This window comes from Haliotis asinina, chromosome 3 (assembly GCF_037392515.1).
Source record: "Haliotis asinina isolate JCU_RB_2024 chromosome 3, JCU_Hal_asi_v2, whole genome shotgun sequence".
In the NCBI taxonomy this organism is placed as follows: Eukaryota; Metazoa; Mollusca; class Gastropoda; order Lepetellida; family Haliotidae; genus Haliotis; species Haliotis asinina.
Genome location: NC_090282.1, coordinates 34,815,308 through 34,839,207, shown reverse-complemented (window position 1 = coordinate 34,839,207; position 23,900 = coordinate 34,815,308). Strand labels below are relative to the sequence as shown.

Sequence of the window (23,900 nt, the reverse complement as noted above, 5' to 3'; positions counted from 1 at the left end):
ACATAAAGGGCATATGTTCACATGCATCAATGAAATCTGCAAGCGTGACCAACTAATCCTGTTGGTTGCCTCTTATGACAAGCATGGGCTGCTGAGGACCTGGGAGCCGTTTCACAAAACTCTTGTAAGCCTAAGATCTTGTAACTTTTCTCGTAGCACTTGTACCTGGTACACTGTAACACAGGAGGTGCAAATGCTACGAGAAAAGTTACGCAATCTTAAGCTTCTGAGAGTTTTGTGAAACGGGGCCCTGGATCTCTGTGGGGCCCTTTCTACAGCTATTGTGTCATATTATGCTGGGTGCTTTAACCACGATCACAAAAAAAAAGATTCCTCTAAACCATCATTCTGTGACTCACAATGACATACACAGTTGCATTCAAAGTCAATGCACTTCCTCCATTTGATTTGGTCTCTCTAGTGAATCTACTCACTTTAGATTTGACATTGGCACTTGCTTGTTGCTCTCAGACAATCTCTCCTCTGTAAAAATACAAGGCCACATGTTACTGCGATCTAACTTCACTGTATAAACTTTTGGAGGACAATGTTTCTTTCCTGTTATTGTTATTTTCTCTCCATAATGCTTATCATTTACCACATCGAAGGTTTTCAGACTAATTATTGATTGTTTTAATCTGTCACTGCTCCCCTTACCTCAGTTTTCAAGTAGAGTTATGTTTTCTTCAGCCACCCTGATTCACCAGGTCTACTGGCAAACAAGGATAAGTTGGACCAGCACAGTGAACATGTTTCCGAGAAACAGGCAATACATGGCTATGAGCAAACCCACATCGTTTGTGAAAGGTGGAGCAGATGTATGCAAGTGCACAGGCAGTGCATGATGATAAAATTGATTCTACATGTAATTGCACATGCTAAGCTCATAACACTCGCAGGTGGTCGGTGTAGCATGACAGTAATACACCACACTTGATCATGGACAACCCAATTGTTCACAAAGGCAAGCACCAGTGGGTGGCACTCAAACTTGCAACTACGGGCCAACTGTCAGGTCAGTGCTCAATTTATCATTGATTGCCAGTGCTTTCCCCTGCTTCAGTTTCCCATTCTTGGCTCCCCTGTTAATTCCCATGTCAGTTGACCATACTTCAGTTTCCCATTATAGTTTCCTCTACTTCCAGTTGCCTATTGCATAAGTCTCCCATTGCAGTTTACCAGCACCAGCTTTCCCCTTTCTATTTCAGTTTCTCTTAGCATGGATACCCATCTTTTCTCCCTGATTCAGTTTCCCAATATTCATTTCTCAATTTTTCAAGAGTCAGTTTCTCATCATATTTCCCTTTCTTAAGTTTCACAGTGTCAGTCGTCTTCATTTCCCTTGCTGAAGATTACCTAGATAGTGGATCATCTTCTCCTTCTCCTCCAGACTGTGCTTGTACGCCTCCTGTATGGCCGACATGGAACCCTGCAGGTGTTCACACATCTGACACTTCCCACTGCCACGCCCATCCCTGTAGTTAAGAACATGTTGCAGGTAAAACAGACATCAAACATAACCATGGTAGATTTCTGAGGTTAGCTGATATAGCATTTGAATGTAGGGGACCTTTTAAAGCTTTGAATTTTAACCATAATGTAATTTTCTGAACATAATTGATATTTTAGACTTATATTGACTCATACTTATTATGCTTATCTCCTCCTTCTATGCGATGATAGTGGAACACTTGGAATCCCTTGACGTTCCCTTCTGACACGGATGCACAATACACTCACCCACAGGAAGCCTACCTTTCCTGCCAATCACATGACCAGCCATGCTTGCCACTCTCTCCAGAATCTCATAAGCCCAACACCAGAATTACTGTGAATTCAGCAAGCCAGAGAGAGGTGGTTGGGAGGGCTTGACACCATGAGTTAGAATATGTATAAAGTATAAGTTTTGTTCAGAAAATGACATATTTTTCCTAATCCTGACTAATGCTTACAGAATCCGAAACTCTGGTGGGTCAGGCCATGCTGGATTCTGTTGACGGCCCTATAAGTACATCCAGTACTTCCCCTCTTCTCGAACTAGCGGTGGTAGTTCAGTACTACTCTTCCAATATTTATCGGTGAGATGGGGGATCACATCGTATCTTCTCTTGAAGCATTCGATGACTGGAAGGGGACAGTATATAAATAAGCTAGTATCCTGCTAATGTCTAATGCAACTGTATGTCAAGATTCCTATCAAGGCCAGTCACGACCCTTCTTCATGTACAAGTATCTTCATTACGAGTACAGGGTCATAATCACTTATGCTATCCTGTTCAAGACGTGTGAATGGACTCTCAACCATTATACTCAGCAGCACATTGGTCTCAACAAGTCACGATATTCAAATCCCAAGCTGGAGCCTTAAATCTGCGCTGCTGGTCTTCCAGCTTGAAAGATCATAGTAAGGCAAGTAGTTCAGGTACTTTTGTCAGCTTGATCCCCGTTTTCATGGTGATAACAGAGCTGAGTGCTGCCAAGTATGCTGTGAGTGTAGAGCCTGTGAGTCCTATCCTCTGGTAGATGACATAAATAGTCTGCTGCCTGAGGATGTGTGGCCTTCATTACAGTGATACCTTTATTTTCTGGCTTGTCTTTAAAACCGCATCTATTTATCGTTGTATAAGGTGCAGGTAGATCCATGTAGAGCTAGGGTGACTGCCTTCACCGTTCTAGTAGAATATCCTCGATGTTTTAAACAGACCTTGATACGATCCATACATGAAGTTGGAACGATGTCAGATTGCCATGTGCTTGTTTAGATGAATGGACAAGTAGGTTCTTCCACTCTGGCAGTTGTAGTGTTGGTTGTCCTAGTTCCTCAGTAAGTGCTGGAAACCAATCTCTCGCAAGCCCAAAAAGTGTGACCAAAATCAGTTGTGTCAGCATCGTCTGGTTTATCTTTCCGATGACTTTTGGTAGTAGTACCGGAGGAGGGAACTCATTAGCATTCAGCCCTTCCCATGAGATGCTGAGAGTGTCTCTTGCCCACGCTAATGGATCCGGCAGTGGAGATACGAATGTTGGTATCTGCTCGTTGGCAAATACATCTATTTGCGGAGATCCAAATGTCTAACTGATGAGTTGAAACGCCTCTTGATGTAGCACCTTTCCGCTGGAGACAGTTGTAGAGGGCATGAGAGCAGGCCAGAGCCATGACTTTGCGTGCACCTCGGATGCGACATGCATTTATGTGGAGGTTCATGTCGCGACCGTTGTTGAAGAGTTGAAAGGTCAGCTTTAGCAGTGTGTGAGATTGTGTTGATCCTTGCTTGTTTATGTAGAACGCTGCTGTGGAGTTGTCTGTAGGAATCATCAGAACTTTGTTCCTCAATGTCGTACTGTGTTGATTACAACTTTCAATTCTGCCTTCTGTAGATTCACAAGCCATCCAAGTTGAGTTAGCAGTCTGAAGGTGAAGTCTAACTGTAGTCTGAGATGACGTATCTCAAGATGAGCTTGAATGCTGTTATCCAGCATAAAAGGCACTGCGAAGTCCTCACTGATGTAAGTAGCTGACGATGGGCTTGGTGACCCAAGTAATTAGCCACAGGGCCAAAAATATACCATATAGTAAAACTATCCATTGATAGTGCTGACCATTGAAGAGGAAGCACAGATATTTCCTTGAGTCGAGATGAATTGGAATGTGTTGGGGAGGCATCTTGTAGATCGATGATGGCTAGATAATCTTCTGGACAGATGAGAAAGAGCAGTTGTGGTAGATGGATCATTCTGAACCGTTCTGGTTTCAGTTGATAATCCTTGTTGAACTCCCTCATGTTGTATATAAGTCAAAACTTTTCCTTGGAGTATTTCTTAGGTACCAGACAGATTGGGGAGCAGATGTTACTTGGTCTGGGTGTAGTTCTTTGACTGCACCTTTCTCTAGTAGAGACGATATGGCATCGGCTAACTTGTCTCATTGGTCCACAATGAGTGATGGGTCTCTTGTGAGTGGTGGTGCTGCTTGTAGCGGGATCTTGTAGCCATCTTGTCGGATGCTCATGAAATAATTGTCATTGAGAAGTCCCCAATTCCTGAAGGTTGTACGGGAACAGCTGGTGGTGGAAGGCTCCAGTCATTCCAAACCTGATCTTCAGCACTTTTCTCTTTTAGTACCCTTGGCAGGATGTCCTGTTCATTGTCCTCCACATTGTAAGATCTCTTGCGTCTCATTGGTGAGCTTGTAGGTCTCATCTATGCCAGACGCTTTCAAAAAGGGCTCCATGTGATGTGGTGGGAATCGACGAGTGCTGAAGGCTGGAATGTGTTATTCCTGGTACTTAGGAACAAGGCATTTATAAGGCCATTGACAAAGTTTCAGGGATCATATATATCAGTGCAATCAGAGGAAACATTGATGTCAATGTCCTCGTCACTCATCTTATAAGTATGAGTTTTGTTGGAGTCCTTCAATGGAGAGACGAGATTCAATCCGTTCGTAATCTTCTGAGTCAGAGAAAGTTTCCTCCAGTGATGGAGATAGACGACGTCTATCTCTGTCCATTGAAACCTCTCTGTCCTTCCGCAAATGCATTCATGAGTAGGGAACGTTGTTCATGATCCTCCTGTCTAAGTGTATCCCTGGAACGACTGCCATTCCGTGAATGCCTCTGTGCAAGCCTTCATGAATCCACATGCAAAGAAGACAAACAATGACAGTGTCTCTGACAAACTGGGAATGTAGAGAGTGAACACTTGCAGCTGTAACGAAATCCATGAGTGCGAGCATCCATCGAGTTGGTGAAAGGAACTTCATCCATACTGCAATAGCAATGCAATGATACAGGCAATGATGTCCATCAATGGGAGCATGCATTTGATGCCTTCTCTTCATCTGACGGACCTAATGCAGCCGATGAGCCATCACGTAGGTCGATTGCAGTTGTATCCTAGATGATAACGACTTCAACTTCTTAGGTTGAAATGATCCCAATTCTGACAATGTCCTCTTCTGTGACCTATCCTTGGGTACGTCTGGCTGATCACTAACATCATGACCGTCAGCTGTGATCAACATAAGGTTACTAGATGCAGAATCAACCAATTTAGACTACTCGAAAGAGCCTATGTTGTTTGTCCTTATCATGCCTTTCAACAGTATATTCATGCAATTTCTGAATCAGATAAAATCTTTGAATATTCACAGCGAACAGTGGAAGAACACATAGGTTTGCATGAAGGACATAATATATGCGGATCAACTGCCAACAGCCATTACTTACACTGGGAGCAAGATTTCACCAACCAAGACCAAGTCTAAGTTGAAGAAAACGTCTCCAAAACAGAAGAAAATTTACAAATTTCAATAATAATTTTACATCATGATGATAATAATTACAATCCAAAAACCAAATACAACACAATTTAGTCTACAGGAACGAAATATAAGCAAAACTTATTGCCATATAGGGACCAAAGTGCCTCCAATCGTCCTCGTTGGGCGATGAAGGTAAGAATGACAAGCATGGCTGGTCATATGACCATATTGGCAGGTAAGGAATTCTTCTGATGGGTGAGTGTATTGTCTGCTTCAATTAGAAGCGAACTTCAATACCATCTTCGTATTGAGGAAGAACCATAACAAGCATGAGTCAGGATTAGGAAAAATATGACAATTTTGTTCATTATCATAATTTCAGTCTTATTCTAAAATCGCCAGCACAAAAAGTCAGCTACCTGCTCAACCACCATGAATTGCAGTGAGATGGCGATTAGGTGCATGACCCTGAGAAAGAGGTTTCGAATAATAATGAATGGGACTCAACCCGATAAAGTAACAGAATCTGTACTTCACTAAGAAAGTGTAATCGCAAACGTAACATGTAACATTTGGCCACTTTCTAAATGGTATTGTGGAATTATTTTGAAATTAATACACTAGTGAACGGGAGAATTCAAGTAAGTGTCAGATAAAGTTTGTTCCAGCTACATCCGTCAATCTTACCTTGCTCGGAGGTCATCCAGGACATTCCTGAGACGAGTGTTTTCACTGTAGAGGATGTCATTCTGGTTCTGTAGATTCCTCACTTTCTCCAACAGTCTGCAACACATCAAATCATAACCAAAGCATTTAGCATAACAAGGCATGTAACATAACGCCAGATCTTTTATGACAACCCATTTACCATGATAACACACATTACAAAACAAAACTTATGATATACCTATGAACAATATGGACCATTTTTGCACACATAATACTGGATGTATTGTCACTCAAAACTTCAATATACAGAGTCTAGTTTAGAGTTACATTCGTTGATGTGGTATGTAAACGATAAAAGTCAGTGAGTGAGTGAATTTAGTTTTACGCCAAACTCCGCAATATTCCAGCTCGATGACAGCTGTCTATAAATAATCAAGTCTGGACAGACAATCCAGGGATCAACAGCATCAGCATCGATCTACACATTTTGGATATGATGACCTGTCAACCCAGTCAGAAAGCCCCACAACCAGATACCGTAAGTCGCCTCTTACGACAATCATGGGTTGCTAAAGATCAGTTCTAACCGGGACCTTCACAGGTTTTATGATAAAAAGGCGAAGATCAGTTATATGACTGTCATGTAATAACCCCTTAATATGTGAGTGAATGAGTTTAGTTTTATGCCCCACTCACATATGGCAGCACATATTAAACAAGGCATGCAACATGACATGACAACACACATTACAGAACAAGGAAATTTAACTTTACACATTGCATGACAACACACATTATAAAACAAGGACATTTAACCTGACACATAGCATAACAACAAACACTACAAAACAAGGAAACTTAACAGGACACATTACATGACAAAAATTATTACATAACAGGGGAATGTAAAATGACACATTACGTGATAACACATATAACATAACAGGAAATGTTACATGGCACATTACATGAGAACACTTTCACACAAGGAAATGTAACATGACACATTGCACTACAACACATTACATACCAAGGTATGTCACGCAACAATAACATGTTACACATCATGTGACATAACACATGCAAAATAACACATGGAACTTAACAAAACATGACAACAATGAATGTAAAGAAAAACAGTGACATAAGAGCACATATCTTTTAACAAGGCATAAAACATTATAAACAATCAACAGAACAAGACCTAGTTTTAATATTCTATCACACTCTCGTAATAAAGACGTTGTTAGCTATAATGTTTGTCCATTATGAAGTCAAAATATATCAGTATGTTTGACTGTTTTGAAAATTCCACAAACCAACTTATTTGTGTCAATATTTTAAAGCAGACCTGTCAAACCAGTGTTTGACAAAATGATCGATGATTTTCATCATCATGATCATCTAACTGTAGTGATATAGGTACATGTGGAACTGTATCTTGACTCCTCACAAAACTGTACTTCTACCCAAATTTCAACATTTACTATTCATGTTATTCTGGCCACATTACCTGATTTTGTGTTGGCCAAGGTGATCATAGCCCTTCTTATATTCCTCTCTTTCATCTGCTAGTTCTAAAAGAAACAAGAAAGGTTGTGAGTCAGTATATTTAAGGGATGCAAATCAAAAAACATGGAATGGGGTGGAGGGGACATTGTTATTTTTTCCCTGTAGGTACCCAAATGTAATCCCAAAGATTTTATCTGGTCCATGACCACTGCTGAACCACCCATAAAGAATAATTGATGGCATGGAACCATAAACTTCACATAGAAAATGGGAGATGGCAAATTATCCCAAAAGAACACACTGTTTCACTATTTTCTTGAGGTAATAATTCTGCAGACATATGTAAATCATTGTTACAAGAATCTTATTGTTCCTGGGCGAATTTGTCAAAGTTCTGTCAGCCTTTTTCAGGTAAAATGTTTACCCTTAAAAATGTATCTAAGTTCATTAAGGTTGCCTGTAAACACTAGTAGTATAGGGAATAGGGGTTCTAAAACACTTTCATAAAACCCCTCTACAAAGCCTTATTTACTAAATAAGGCTTTGGTTGGGCCATTAGCTCTTGCTACTATTACCCCTACTATAAAAAAGTTGGCGGTAATTACTGTGCCTTGGTAGGAGGTAATACTGTGCCGTACGGTACGATCAATAATTCTTCTCTTACAAATCCCCTACCCGGCCCATCCCTCAAGTAGGATAAGTTAGGTTCGTCGGCTTTCATATCCACTTTATCTATGTTGTAAGTTTTGACTGACCATATAGGATCGGTGGCTCGCTTACGGCTATCGCCCCTATGTTATGTTTATATCGAGGAAACAGTTTAACGTGAACCGCCTATGATCTCTTTGGTGTTCGTAATAAAGGCTTGTTGGGCTTTTTGTATCCCCTGTTCTATGTACTTTTTTTTCTCGTCCTCGCTGATAGCAGACTTACGAGACTTGGATCGAATATCTTGTTTCATTCCGTTATATTTTTTGAGTTCAGATAGGATTGAACGAAACTCCTCTTCTGAGATCTTACTATCAGAGAGTGCCGTGGAAATTCGCTCACTCACTGTGTTGAGCTTTGCTTCGGCCAGAACCCTGATCTCGTCGTGTTTCAATGCCTTACGATTAAGTCTGCGTGATACTAACTTAAGCGCCAACCCTACCAACCCTACCACCCCAGCCGTTATTTCAATACCTAGCACTATAGGTGCAGCCACGATGGTAGTTAACAACCCAACGCCTGCCGTCCCTAGTCCCATGCTGGTTGCCATAAGGGTAGTGTCAGCCCCGTCCACGATATTGAAAGCTCTATTATATTTTTTGCATAGTGCTTTCCGCGTGTCACGGTCTTGTTCTAGTTGGCGTTTCACATCACATAACTGCCTCAAGCGGAACCCATCTACGGTTTCCAGCGTCTTCGCTACTTCCTCTACGACTGGGTACAGACCCATCCTATAATATATATTTTGAAAGATATTTTAATTGGGTTTCAGTTAATAGTCCTTCAATGTATTTGAAGTCTACAAGGGTTAGATTATTACCAATGATAATAGGTGAGAGGCTAATAGACTCTCCTGTTGTAATAAAAACCCCACTGAGGTTTATTAAGCGGTTTATAGAACCCCAGGTGGTCTCCTGTTGTATAATAATACGACAATATTGGTGTATGTGTTCTTTAGACCAGTGTATTGACACCCCGGGTAAAATTTGGTGTACTCTTGAGGTGTTTTCATTGCCTAACTCAAAGAAGACTTCTATGATGAGTGTGAAAGGGATTAATATTCTTTTATTTGGATTACTAAATGTTAATTTATTGTTTGACCTAGTATTTAACCCATTTTTTTTCCTGTCCCACATAGTTATCATACGTAATCCCCTCTCCGGAATGAAATCCCCGGGCCAGATACCATTGTTCCTAATCTTAGTGGTATACCCCGTATCTGCGTCTAATGTGATATAAGGTGAGGCGAGTGTTAAGTTGATCAGCCATTTGGGCTCTTTTAAATCTGATAACGGCACCAGTCTGTACACGTTGTCTTTGAAGTGCAGGATGTATAATTCATCTTCCTCACCAGGCTGATCGAATCCCTCTGTATCTCCCAGGTCGTTAAGCGTAGTGTTGGGATGATGACTGGCCATTATTATACTATTATGATATAATTTCCAACTGGTTTTCTGATAATAATTCAGGGGTTAACTTCATACCCATGAAGTGTATGTTGTCAGGCAGGAAGATATTGATTAGTGATATCTTATTTTCCACGATCACGTTGACCCCCTGCAGACTGGTCTTGGAGTCGACACCCACCCGCACGTAAACGTTGCAAACTTGAAACTGGTGTCGTTTCCCCCACCCGAGTTTGATCCCCTTCACGATCTCGACATCATTCACCGATGGTTCCCCTAGGTAGACTTTGATGAACAGTGTTGAGTTTGCCGGTAGATCCTCTAGTATCTTGACCACGCCTTCAAATTCAGACACCAACTGCAATTTCACGTTTTGCATGGCCGGTTTACTCGATAGCATGTGGGCTGCTATAGTGTTGACTGGGCTGACGACTATACTACGTCTCTGAGTTGGGACGTAAGCCACGAGCAGGGTTCCATTGTTCACGACTTTGTTTAGGTGGTTGTCTTTGTTATCCGTGAACACGTAAGGGGAGACGAGTTTAATATTGAGAAACCATTTGTTATCGGGTAACAACACCCACTTGTCATCTTCGGTGAAGACGAGCATATATGGTTTGTTTTTGACGACGGTAGTGCTCTCAACATCGTCTAAGTCGAACAGTTTACCTTCGAACGATGGGTATATTACCCAATTATTATCACCGGTGTTGACAAGGGAGTACTTAGTGTTTACTGTTGCTCTTGTGGTATCTATCATATCACTTAGGGTTCCACCGGAGGGGATTTCAACGCGTTTGTAAATGTTGTTTTTCAGTTGCAAGGCATACGATTTACCATCTACTCCGGGAGCGTCGAAACCGCGTGTGTCTCCGAGGTCGGAGATCCCGATATTGACGCATTTTTTCACTCCGGGCCCTTGTGCGCTGGTCATGTTACGTGAAGCGTTAAGCTGAGGTATCCTATATTTACAGGATTATGATTTATATCTAACACCGATATTGTCAGCTCAGGTATGTTGCCCTGGGTTAATCTCTTATACTGCCGTGGTGAAAATGACTCGGTTCTACCGTCGTTGAATTTCTCAGTTTTCACCGGCACTGCTCTCAATATAGTGGAAGGGTGACCTCCTTGAATGTTATACGTTGTGCTCACCTGACCGAGATGAATGTACAGCTCTCGGTACGGTACTAGGTCGGGTAACTTCGTGCCTGTGACGGTTGTTGTTGGTTTTATCTCGTCAGGAGACATACCGAGTATCCTCGCTAATGGTCGGCCGAGTCTCAAGGAGGTTCTTCCGTTGTTGATTAACACCACTGTGCCGTTTGAGTCGTTCATCTTGAGTTCGGCTCCCAGGGGTTTGAAGACCTCGTCGTTTAGAGAGCACACACTGTAGTAGCCGTCAGTTATCTGGCTGCGAGTTCCACTGACGAACAGCTTATTGTTGCTGATATTAATGTTAGTCCATTGCGGTAGGTAGGTGATATCGCAGAGTGCGACTTCGAGTTGGCCTGACGTGTTATCGATCGCGTGCGTCAGCTGAACGGCCTCACCGCTCGTTATTCCTGGAAGTGTTATGTACATATTATAATATATGAATTATATATTATAATATGGATTTAGCACACTTGAAAATCGTGGTGAATGCAGATGGTACGGGGTTTAAAACAACCTTTATTGATATCTTTGAAAAGTATGTCGTGTCCGTTAATAACGCGCAGGCGGTGGTAAACTGGAATCAAAACCCAATGCAGTTTTGGCAGAACCAACTCAACTTTGCTGTGTGGTGTGCGACGACAGGGTCGGGTGTGACACCAGACTACGGTATAGACGAACTGAGTAAGGCGGTTGTTTTGTTTCATATTTATTATCAAACGAGACGAATATTGAAGGAAATAAGTGCTCCTCTTCCCCAAGATAAAGCGTGGAGTATGACGAATAACCCCTATGATAGACGCGCTTATGAACGTATTTGTGGGGAGTTTGAGATTCCAACGAATAAAGACTTTCGCCTTCCTGGTGTGAACCATGGTCTCGGTATAGTTCTCGTGTACTTCTACAGGTCCGGAACATATTATGCCGGTTCTAAAGATGGTTCATACAACCCAAACCGTCATACATTTACAGGCCCCACAACGAATGAAAAGATCCATGTCAGCTGTATAAAGCAAACCAGTCCTGATGCAGCCACAGCCTGGACTAAAATGATCTCAAAAACATCGAAAGGATTCACTCGTGCTGGTACAATACGCTTGAACGACTCGATTCGAACGTACGTGTGGGCGCTGTTGGGTGCGCAGTCGATGACGCGTTCCAACATCCTCGGTAAGGGAACTGCTTACGACGCTCAGACACAATTCGTTTCCAACGTTGAGGATGCTATCAATTCTCCAGTTGATCTCCCGAGGGCCATCGACCGTTACCAAAACGTGTTAGAATACGCCAGATCGAAAGTCAATTACGTGTTCGGCGTGGGGTTATACATGGCCCCGAGTGATATGCAACTGAGAATAAAAAAAGTGGTGGGTTATAACAACAAAATAGTCATAGCCACGGCGGACCAAAAGTTGGGTATCAACCCCGATATTAACACCCCCTATATCCCACACATCCCACCACGTGAAAAGGGTATAGTGGCGCCACCCCCGGAGTCTAAAGTTCATGTGCCCCCCACACACACCCATATGCATGTGGGGGTACAGCAGCATATTGATAATAAAACGGCCCTGGTGGTTGGTGGGGTAACTTTGGGACTTATTTGGTTAAAGATTTCTTAGCCGCTACGTACACCAGACCAGCCACGGCGACGATGGCTGCCCACAGGTTTTGACTGAGCCACATGGCAGTTTTAGACAGAGCGCTCAACAACCACGAGACGATGCTACCCAGGATGCCGGGAAGGGCTTCGGCGGCTTTACCAGCCAGTTTAGCTAGGCGTTCCCCGAGTTTTTTTATCCAGTCTTTAACACCACCACCACCGCCTGGGGTAACTCCCCCACCGGCAGGCCCCACAGGGGTTCCTCCCACCAGTGACACCACCAGGGTTGATATAATTAAACCCAATGCAGTCAGAATGCTGGCGATGGTGATCCCTTGCTCCCGGAATAATATCCGAATCCTGTCTGCTAACGTGGTGTCTCGGTAGAGGACTTGATTGATGGTTTCCCGTATACGGTTGACCTGGGATCGAAGCTTTTCTTTGAAGGAGGATGCTGTCTCCAGCCAGGTCTGCTTTTCATCTTCCAAATTACGTATTCGTTCCTCGATGGTGGCTTTCATAGACTCGTACTCAGTTTCACCGAGTTTTTTCTTTTCATAGGCGATGTGGTCGTCTATCTCACTCATTTTGGCTGTGCTTTTCGCGAGATGTCCGCGAATGGTTTGCATCGTCAGATCCAACCCCCGCAGTTCCCGAACGGTAAATTCGAGCCCCGGGAATGGTTTGTTCTCGTAGTCAGCCAACACCTTTTTAATATCATAAGTCATATTTTGATCTGATGTGGCGTCCCTGATGCCTTCCAGACCTTGAACTAACTTCGGAGGATACTGCTTAGGTCGCGCGCCACCGTAATCTATGAAACCTAGTTCATCTTGGACCAACTGACTTCCATGTTTACCGGCTAATGTTGATAAAGCAAGCGGTTCTCTAGTGCCTTTATTCATGAGATCGATCTCCGGGCGAGACTTCAAACGCAGCGTGCCATTGCTGAGGGTAAAATCGGAATAGTTCCTTCCCAACGGCTTGAGTTTGGATTTATTTTCAACTGCGTTGTAATAATCATCGACGGCGTCCTTAAGGAGCTCGTCACCTTGCGAGAATGAGGTCTCCTGGTCATCATTGAATGCCTGGGCACTATCGTCCCACATATCATCCATAGGTATGTCTTCATCCATTAGTATTAAAAATATATTTCTTTTATATAACAATGTACGGCAGAAAATTAGATCCTTTCAGAAAATTGAGAGAGCCATTAGGCGCCAGAGCCGTGCGACAGTCGGTGACCATCACCAACAATCCCAGCAAGATAGACCAGAATCAAACTCTGCTGGTTAGATTTCCAAACCTTGGTGAGAATGACCTCATTGTACCAGGCACTGTTCGACTGGCTTTCAATATCACGTTGACCTCCGACAACGACAAACGCGAGCTAGTGCGGAACGTGGGTCGAGCCATCATCAAGAAAACGACCGTCAAGATCAGCGGTAACGAGGTGCTGAGCATCGACGACAGCGATGTGTTTCACTGCTACAAGGATCTCTGGAAAAGCGAGAGAACGAGTCAATGATGTGTACCAGGGCATCAGCAAATCAACCCGGGCGCGCATAGGATACGTCTTCACGACAGACCAGCAAGACAAGCTATAGGACGGTGAAAAGGCCATCGCTCTAGCATACGGGAATCGATTCTGCGTGCCGCTCGACTTCGAGTTGCTCACGGGACACGCGCCGTTTTACCAGGCCGCGCTGGGTGATAGGCTCGAATACGAGCTCACGTTTAACGACTATAGCAAAGTAGTGCGTACGCCGAACGGTGATGAGGCTAGTTATGCCATAGACAACATCTCTCTTGAGTTCGACATGGTCACTAGCCCGGAGCTGGCCAGGCAGGTTCGAAACCAGTACTCTGGGAAGATGGCTATCCTGTATGATCGCGTACTGAGGCATAGATCAGTCGTGCGAGATAAGAGCGACACTGTGTGGAATATCAACCTGAATGTGCCGGCGCGATCGATGAAAGGTATCCTGGTCGTACCCGTGGAGGATTACGATCCATTCCGGAGGGACAGCGAGAAGTTTTTCAATCCCGAGATTGAAAAGGTGGAAGTTACCATCGCGGGCGTGCCCAACCAGCTGTTCAGTCATGGTATGAGGCCACACCAGCAGTGGGATGAGATAAAAAAGCTACCAGTGGGGGATTACATAACAAAGGACCTGGACCTCGGCTCCGTGCAGATCGGTGAATACCTGACCACCAAGTACGCCCTATGGTTGGACATGCGATCCACGGATGATGATAAACTGCACGGTAGCGGGCGCCGTATAGATAACGGCAGCGAAGGGATAACCATCCAGATTAATAAGAAGGCTCAAACCGCTGGTAAGTTGAAATTATATCTGTACGTTATTATGGACGCGCTACTTAATATAGACAATGGGAGATTCGTGCAAGCCATCTACTAGTGGGGGAGACCCCCGGGGGTACCCACAACTACCCACTGACCCACACTGCGCCATAGTGTGCGGGCAGACTGGCTGTGGGAAGACCGTTTTCGTGTTGGATATGTTGGAGGGTTACTACAAGGATGTGTTCGATAACATCGTTATCATGTGCCCTACTCTGAGCATGAATAAAACGTACGCGCGACCTTGGGTGATGACGGACCCGGACGTACACAAAATCGACCCTGGAACACGCCTGCAGGACTGGTTGAAAGCTCTTCACGAGAAATTTAAAGGGGAACCGACGCTGTTCATACTGGACGACTGCAGCGCTAATCGCGAGATAACAAAAAAGAGAGACATGCTATCGTACCTGGCCTTCTCCGGCCGTCATGCAAATCACAGCGTCTGGGTGCTAACGCAGAAGTTCAACTCGGTGTTGAAAGACCTCAGGGAGCAGACGCGATGGGTGGCCTTATTTCACTGCAAGGACAGGGATTCGTTTGAGGAGTGTTTGAGAGAGAACGATGTGATGAGTAAATTAGAACGGGAACGGGTGAAGAAACAGCTCGCTGAAACTAAACACGCTAAGCTCGTGCTAAAGACCGACCAACCAGTAGCATATATAGTATGCTAAAGCTAAGCAAAGCTAAGCTAAAGCTAAGCAAAGCTAAGCAAAGCTAAGCAAAGCTAAGCATATAGCTATGATATTTGAAGTATTTGTCGTGTGCAACTTAACCTTCATTTCTCTGTGTTTTGCCTGTATCGGGTATTATATAGTTAAAACTAAATCTTACTTGTTATATTATAAGATGGAGTGTGAGGAATTACTCGAACAGTTGGGGGGTACCCCCACTGGGGATTCCCCCAAGCGAGAGAAACTGGTGGCGTTGGCTGTTGGCGGCAAAGCCAAACATTACTTTGGAGACTACACCCCGGATAAAATTCACAAAATGTCAGCCGAAGAAATCGATAAGCTGTACGCTAGATACGAGTCCCGGCTCGGAGCAGAAATGACAAAGACAATAGGATCGGCTATGACCCAGATATACACCGGTATTGTATCACACTTCCTTCCCATTCCACCAGAGCGCCGACTTTACCTGTGGGAGGACCTAGATAAAGACCCTTTTATCGAACACGCCGTGAGCTCTATCAGCTGCGGGCTGTACCACAAATATGGTATGTTGTTGGCTCCAGTGACGGCGGCTATTATCACGGCAAAACATTGTCAATTTGAGAGAAAGAATAATAATAATAGTATAGATGGATGCTGCACAGGAAACCCCAGTGGAGGAGACCCCAGTGGTGGTACCCCCCACACCCCAAACAGTGAGTCCCGAGGTGACGGTGGAGACCACTTCAACAGTAACCAGACAGAAGAATCCTAAGAGAGTAGCTGCCGGTAAAAAACGGTGGTGTAACCAACATAAAGTGACCAACCCAACCCGACTGTTGTTGGCTGTAGGTGTAACTGCTGCCGTGGTTATAACATGGTTATACGTGGGGGTACCCTCCCACAGTGAGCCACCACCCCCCACGCCGCCGGCAGGCCCCACTATTGACCCGCATATCATGTTATAATTTAAAATATTTTTATATATACATAATGTCTGAGGGGAAAACGTTCGTCAACGACGCATACCACGCCACAGTGGTATCCAGTCTAGCAGTAGGGTACGCTCGGTTGACTAAAATGGTGCTTAAACAACCAACTATCAAGCTAGATTTCAACCTGCAGGATATGGGTATGCTCATAATGAACCTTGGTATGGCGATGGCCACAAAAGACATCCTAGTAAAACAAGGAATAATACCTGATAATATAATGAAATAAATATAGGGATGGCCACGATAGCTATGATGGTCGGTGGGGCGTTAGTGAATGCCCTGGCATTTTCCGGGAGTAATTTCCTCTTCTCGAAACTACGAGATGATCACGCGGCTGAAATACAGGAAGAAAGTAAGCGACACGATCTCGCTACTGAGAAATTACAAAGAGCACAGGCCGAGTACGCTAAAAAACGCCTCCAGAGGATCGATTTTATTAACGAACAACTCACGCGTGAAAACCATGCCGTTCAAACATTCAACGATGTTGATGAAGCAATGAAAGAATACTATCTACTAACTGGTAAACAATTGGAACCGCTCAATAAACCCACACTCGCTCAGTACTACACACCATCCAAGGGACAAATGAATCGTGAACTGGGCTTCATAGTGTTGGGTATAGCAGCTACTGCGTTGGTTGCGAAGCAATTAAACTAAAACACCTATATAAGTAAACATGAGACCCGCTCCATACCGATGCGAATACATACTTATGGGGAAGACCGAGGCCTGTGGTAGGAAATGCAGGAATCAGGGGTTCTGTTGTTTCCATATGGGAAGTCCTAACTACACGTGTTCTGTGTGTGGTATCGGGGTTAAAGGACACTACTGTCTATGTAAAGCTCACGGAGCGAACGTAGTCAGACATCAACTCATCTACGAGAATAAAAAAGGCTACATAAAAGAACGTAGGCGACTGCTCAAGATAGCCACTTAAGAGTTACCTCCCCTTACTGTGAACCAATTAGACATTAGTTCTCTTAGGTGTAAACACGATGTCTACTGTAAGCGAGCTCAAGCGGGTCGCAAAACAGAGAGGTGTTATCGGGTATTCTAGAATGCGGAAGTCAGCATTGTTGAGATTACTAGGTTTAGAAGCCCCTCCTACGGTAAAACAATTAAAAGCTCAAGCAAAACAGCTTGGACACACGGGTTATTCAAACCTGGGGAGAGCCGGGTTAACCGCATTGTTATCACATGCCCCCGTAGCAAAACCTCCCACTGTAAAACAACTGAAAGCCGAGGCACACGATTTGGGGTTAGGTGGGTATTCCCGTATGAGGAAACCACAGCTTGTAGAATTATTACGACAGAATAGAGCTATTGACCTACAGTTCGTGCGCACTGAGCGCGCTGTAGGCAACTATTTGAGAGGTTGGCGCATGGACGTTGATAGAAACATAGACATTACAGATATCAAGCCTCTGTTAGTTGATAAGGTCAACCAGGAACTAAATAACCTAGGAAGTATCAAGTTTCAGATCACAGTGAAAATGTCGCTCGATAAGGAGGGCTCCACAGGGGTCACTGAGTATGTTCAGCCTTACTTCCGAGGTCAACAAGAGGTTGTCACACATGCAGAGACCATTGACGCATCAATCGATAATAGTTTTCAGCAGATACGAGAATACCTAGAACGCTACACACACTTGGGGTCCGGGTGGGCTGTAGATAAAATCGATAACGTCTATCTAGACATAGCTAACTACGTGCCGTTCAGAGGCGGGTCATACCTAGCCTTGCCCCCCTACTATAAGAACAAACAAGCCATAGTAAACGTTAAGAATAGAGGAAACGATTGCCTGAGGTTAGCTATCAGGTCAGCTTTATTTCCAGCTGACACTAATCCGAACAGGGCTTCTAATTATCCACAGGACGATGGGCTCAACTGGGATGGTATAGATGAACCCACCCCCATATCTCAGATCACTAAAGTAGAAAAACAGAATAATCTGGCTATAAATGTCTTTGGGCACGAAGGTAACACAACAATAGTACACAGGGTCAGCCCGGTGAAGGATCGCCAAGTTATCAATATATTCATGATCCAGCGAGGTGACAAGTATCACTACACATGGATAAAACACTTTAGCAGGCTGTTGTATGACCAATCAGCATACAAAGGAAAGACCCACTTCTGTGAACGATGTCTACACGGTTTCAGTTGAGCTGATTTATTAGAATCCCACCGGGATGATTGCCAAGGTGTGGGGCAGACGGCCATACGAGTCGAAATGCCTAAGGAAGGTGAAAATATCCTAAAATTCAGTAACCACAAGAACCAAATGTCTGTACCTTATATTATATACGCCGACTTCGAAGCCTTAGTGGTTGGGGAATCCCCCACACCCCCTAGTGGGGGTAGCTTCACCCACAAAACCCAGGAACATAAGGCCTGCGGTTTTGGATACATTGTCGTCCGTTGTGACGGGGAAACTAAAGCTCCGGTAGTGTATAGAGGCCCTGACGCGGCTGAAAGGTTTCTAAAGTGTTTGCAGGAGGAAGAAAAAATTATTAGGAATGCATTGTATAGAATCGCTCCCATGCGTATGACCCGAGCCGACAGGCTAGCTCACGCTAGTAGCACTAACTGTCACGTGTGCGACTCACCACTTAACGGTGATTCGGTGAGAGATCACTGCCACATAACTGGTAAGTATAGAGGCGCCGCTCACAACGCGTGCAACCTCAAGCTTAAAATCAACCCTAAGACAATAAACATCCCCGTTGTCTTTCACAATTTGAGAGGGTACGACTCACACTTGATCATGCAGGCCATCGCGAAAATCGATGGTAATATAACGTGCATCCCCAACAACATGGAGAGATACATCTCCTTCAGCTTAAACGGACTTAGGTTCATTGACTCGTTTCAGTTCCTCCTGTCGTCACTCGACAGTCTGGTCAAGGCCAACAATACCTTCCCTATCACCGATCGATACACAGACGCCGAGACTCGACCCCTGCTTATGAGGAAGGGTGTGTACCCCTATGAGTACATGGATAGTTGGGCCAAGTTCACCGAGACCAGACTACCCCCTATTGACTGCTTTTATAGCAAGCTGAATGAGGCGTCCGTCTCACGAGATGATTACTCGCACGCGACTAACGTATGGAATAAACTGGGTTGTAAGAACCTGGGTGATTATCACGACCTGTACTTGAGGACAGATGTACTGCTGTTAGCCGACGTGTTTGAAACGTTCAGGCGGACTTGTTTAAAGCAGTATAAACTCGACCCCGCATGGTATTACACCAGCCCAGGTCTGTCGTGGGACGCCTTGCTTAAAAAGACCGGAGTTAATTTGGAATTGCTCACAGATTACGACATGCACCTATTCATTGAGAAAGGCTTGCGAGGTGGGATTTCCATGGCATCCAAACGATACGCGAAAGCAAATAATCAATACGTGAAAGGTTACGATCCTAACAAACCAACCAATCACATTCTCTACCTCGACGCAAACAACCTGTACGGCTGGGCCATGAGTCAGTATCTACCTACAGGGGGATTCGAATGGGTACCCCACGTTGATGTTATCGGGGTTGCACCAGATTCGAACAAAGGTTATATCCTCGAGGTTGACCTAGAGTATCCCAAGGAATTACACACATCGCACAACAGCTACCCCCTGGCCCCCGAACGTATGAGGGTTAACCCAGACTGGATGTCTGAGTACCAACATAACTTGTCAGGTGGGCGTGTGACAGACGTTGAAAAACTCGTGCCTAACTTAATGAATAAGACCAAGTACATCGTTCACTATCGCAACCTACAGCTGTACCTGTCGTTGGGTATGAGGCTGACCAAAATACACAGGGTGCTCATGTTCGACCAGAGCCCATGGATGGAGCCCTACATCAGAATGAACACAGACCTACGAAAAAAAGCCACCAGTGATTTTGAGAAAAATCTCTACAAGCTCATGAACAACTCGGTGTTTGGTAAGACTATGGAGAACCTGAGGAAACGCGTGACCGTGAAGCTGGTTCGGTCGAGTGAGGAAGACAAGCTCAGGAGATTGATAGTCAGTCCGGCATTCAACCGTAGTAAGATATTCACAGACAACCTGGTTGCCCTACACATGAAGAAAAGCCACATAAAATTCAACCGGCCTGTTTACGTGGGGATGAGCATCCTCGATTTATCCAAACACCTGATGTACGACTTTTACTACAACGAGCTCAAGAAACAGTACGGTGACAGGTGTGAAGTGCTGTACACTGACACGGATTCCCTGCTGATGGAGATTCGAACCGAGGACGTGTACGAGGACATGAAAAAACACCTCGATTTATACGACACCAGCGACTACCCTAAGACCCATACCATACACAGTACGGTAAATAAAAAGGTCCTAGGTAAGATGAAGGACAAGTGTGCTGGCACGCCCATAGCCGAGTACATAGGTTTGAGACCTAAGATGTACTCCATACTGAAAGCCGACAATAGTGAGATCCGGAAGGCGAAGGGGGTTAAGAAGTATGTGGTGAAACAACACATCAAACACGCCAGATTCAAGGAAGCCCTGTTCAAGACCCGTACCTTTAGACATAAAATGAACACACTTAGAAGTGATGGGCATAAGATATACGGACTGACTATAAACAAGACGTCCCTATCGCCTATGGACACGAAACGTTGGATAGCTATTGATGGAATAAACACATACGCGTATGGACATGAAAAAATTTGAGGCTATTTACTACAGCCCGCGTGGGTACTGGAAAGGAGCTAGCGCAGTAGATAAGCTAGCTAAACTAGCGCGAGTACCCCCGGAGGAAGCCAAAGCGTGGCTTGAAAAACAAGCCCTGTGGCAGATCTATTTGCCGGCACCACGCTACGTGCCTAGAAGGAGGTTCGGTATTAACATACCTAATAGCATTCACCAGGCAGACCTACTGTTCCTACCCCACGACAAGAGGTACAAGTATGCCTTAACCGTAGTGGATGTAGCCAGTCGTTACAAGGAAGCCGAACCCTTGACCACGAAAGATTCGGCCCAGGTAGCCAGAGGATTCGAACGCATATATAAACGCAGCCCGCTGACGTGGCCAACAGAGCTGCAAGTTGACCCCGGACGGGAGTTCATGGGTGCCGTGTCACAACTGCTAGCCAAACACGATACAAAGGTCAGGCGTGGCACGGCCGGAGCCCATCGCAGCCAAGCCATAGTTGAGAGATTTAATAGGACTTTGGCTGAGCGCTTGTTCGGCTATCAGTATGCTAGGGAGATGGCCACCCCTGGAAAACGATCGACTGAATGGGTCACGAGGTTACCCAAGGTGGTGTCGGCAATCAACCATGAAGTCACCCGTCTCACCGGTAAGAAACCGGCAGACGCTATCAAACTAAAATCAATAGTTGCAGAGTCGGCCGCTCCATTGCGTGGGAAGGAGAAACAGATACCAGATAGGGCCCTAGTGAGGTATCTATACCAGCCGGGGGAACACGAGGGCGATAGCCGTAAGCGAGCCACCGATCCTATATGGTCAGTCAAAACTTACAACATAGATAAAGTGGATATGAAAGCCGACGAACCTAACTTATACTACTTGAGGGATGGGCCGGGTAGGGGATTTGTAAGAGAAGAATTATTGATCGTACCGTACGGCACAGTGTTACCTCCTACCAAGGCACAGTAATTTTGTAGTAGGGGTAATAGTAGCAAGAGCTAAGGGGCCCACCAACGCCTTATTCAGTAAATAAGGCGTTGTAGAGGGGTTTTATGAAAGTGTTTTAGAACCCCTATTCCCTATACTACTACACTTTACTTGAGGTATCCTTTAGTCATCTTGTACATTTCATATATACTCCTAATACTCATGTACCATCGATGGTGGATTATTTTGAGTAAAAAACCAGTGATGATCGCATATCATATGATAATCACACAGACTGACAAGGTTGAAAGACTCATGGCTTTATAGTTTTATATCACTGATAAATTACAACTCAATTCATTTGTATAATCACAAGAAAGCCTAGAGATCTCAATTCCACTGACTTCAATGTAATTACGTCAGTGAAAGGTACTCGCACCAAACAGCCTCTGAATGGCTGCCATTTAGAAGCTGGGAACTAACCTCTGATCTTCTCCTTGTGTATTGAGTAGACCTTCTTGAGGGCAAGCTGCAGGGGATCCAACTGAGATGAAGGTTCTGCCCCTGTGGACTTCTCACTCATTGTGTTACTGTTGACAGACTCCATTTATTATTTCATGAAGACTTTACCGATTCCTGATCAGTCTATAACAGACAGTCTCTATCAACTTTTCAATTCCATTTCTAAATGTGTAAACTTTTGACCTTTTATTTATGAAATCCCCATCCTGGGGTTTTGTTTACATTTAGCACCTCCTCAGTTGTGCTACTGCTTTCACTTGATAAGAAAAAAAACATTCCAGCAAACAATTGTTTCTTCATATTTGTGATGCTTTCCATTTCAGAATTTGTTTTGGAAAGGTTGTCCTGGGTTGGTAAGAGTTCCGCCAGTAAACCCTGCTTGAAATGTATTCTCTATATTTTGGACCCGTGAAGGTCCCGGGGTAGAATAGGCCTTCAGCAACCCATGCTTGCCATAAAAGGTGACTATGCTTGTCGTAAGAGGCGACTAACGGGATCGGGTGGTCAGGCTCGCTGACTTGGTTGACACATGTCATCGGTTCCCCATTGCGCAGATCGATGCTCATGTTGTTGATCACTGGATTGTCTGGTCCAGACTCGATTATTTACAGACCGTCGCCATATAGCTGGAATATTGCTAAGTGCGACGTAAAACTAAACTCACTCACTCACTCTCTATATTTTGATTATTTCTAAAGGCATAGAAACGGAGAAACACTCCATTTCTAGGCTAAAGGTTAGGACTTGGGTTTCAATTTGAGCATTATGTTACGGTTAGGGTTAGAGTAGGCCTTCTATAAAAACACATCCATTTTTAAGCATAGAATGATTAAGGAGGTTGTGTCTACGGGCGGAAATCTTTCCGTTGTGTTGAATGTATTCTCAGGACATTCATATCTGAGGCATAGTCTTTACATTGCGCATTCACGTTCATCCAGCTTGCCTGTCAACAATAACAACATACCATTACCAACAAGAGCCACTGCACGACAACCGTACTCATTACTGGTCAGACCTTAACGAAGTCTGTGTATTATTTTCCATCAGTAGGAAGATGCCTACCTACATTGAAGTCACCTCAACCCCTGGTACCAAAAACATTATTGAAAACAAGTTTTGCTTTCGGTAAATAGGACGAGGACGTGAATCACAATCACTCTTCCATGTTGTAACTCGCGCCAAGGTCCCGTTTCAGTCTGTTCGGTTAGATAAACTGGTCCTACGTAAGCTGACCGTGGTACAATCTCGCCTTTGTATCGCATTCAACGCCTGGTCCACGGGGTCATGATCACCTGCTCTCGTGCTAAGCAATACGATGCACAGATGACAAAATTATGAAATACTAGTAAAAAAAATGATACTATATGCACTTTTCTTCAAGACTGTGACTTTGTATTTATACATTCGTCTCGCTTTCCATGACAAGGATCTGAAAACTATGA

At 44.3% G+C, this 23,900-nt stretch overlaps 1 protein-coding gene across 1 annotated transcript in view; it reads right to left on the bottom strand.

The window, feature by feature from the left end:
- Positions 1-23,684, bottom strand: part of LOC137277861 (uncharacterized) — a 34,710-nt gene extending 11,026 nt beyond the window's left edge. Inside the window, exons 1-6 of the mRNA XM_067809829.1 lie at positions 23,521-23,684; positions 22,420-22,526; positions 7,446-7,509; positions 5,951-6,046; positions 1,357-1,475; positions 435-483 (exon numbers count right to left, since the gene is read on the bottom strand). Coding sequence (XP_067665930.1) covers positions 435-483; positions 1,357-1,475; positions 5,951-6,046; positions 7,446-7,509; positions 22,420-22,519 — 428 coding nt within the window. The 5' untranslated portion in view covers positions 22,520-22,526; positions 23,521-23,684. The remainder of the gene's footprint in view (positions 1-434; positions 484-1,356; positions 1,476-5,950; positions 6,047-7,445; positions 7,510-22,419; positions 22,527-23,520) is intronic.
- Between the last annotated feature and the right edge of the window lie 216 nt (positions 23,685-23,900).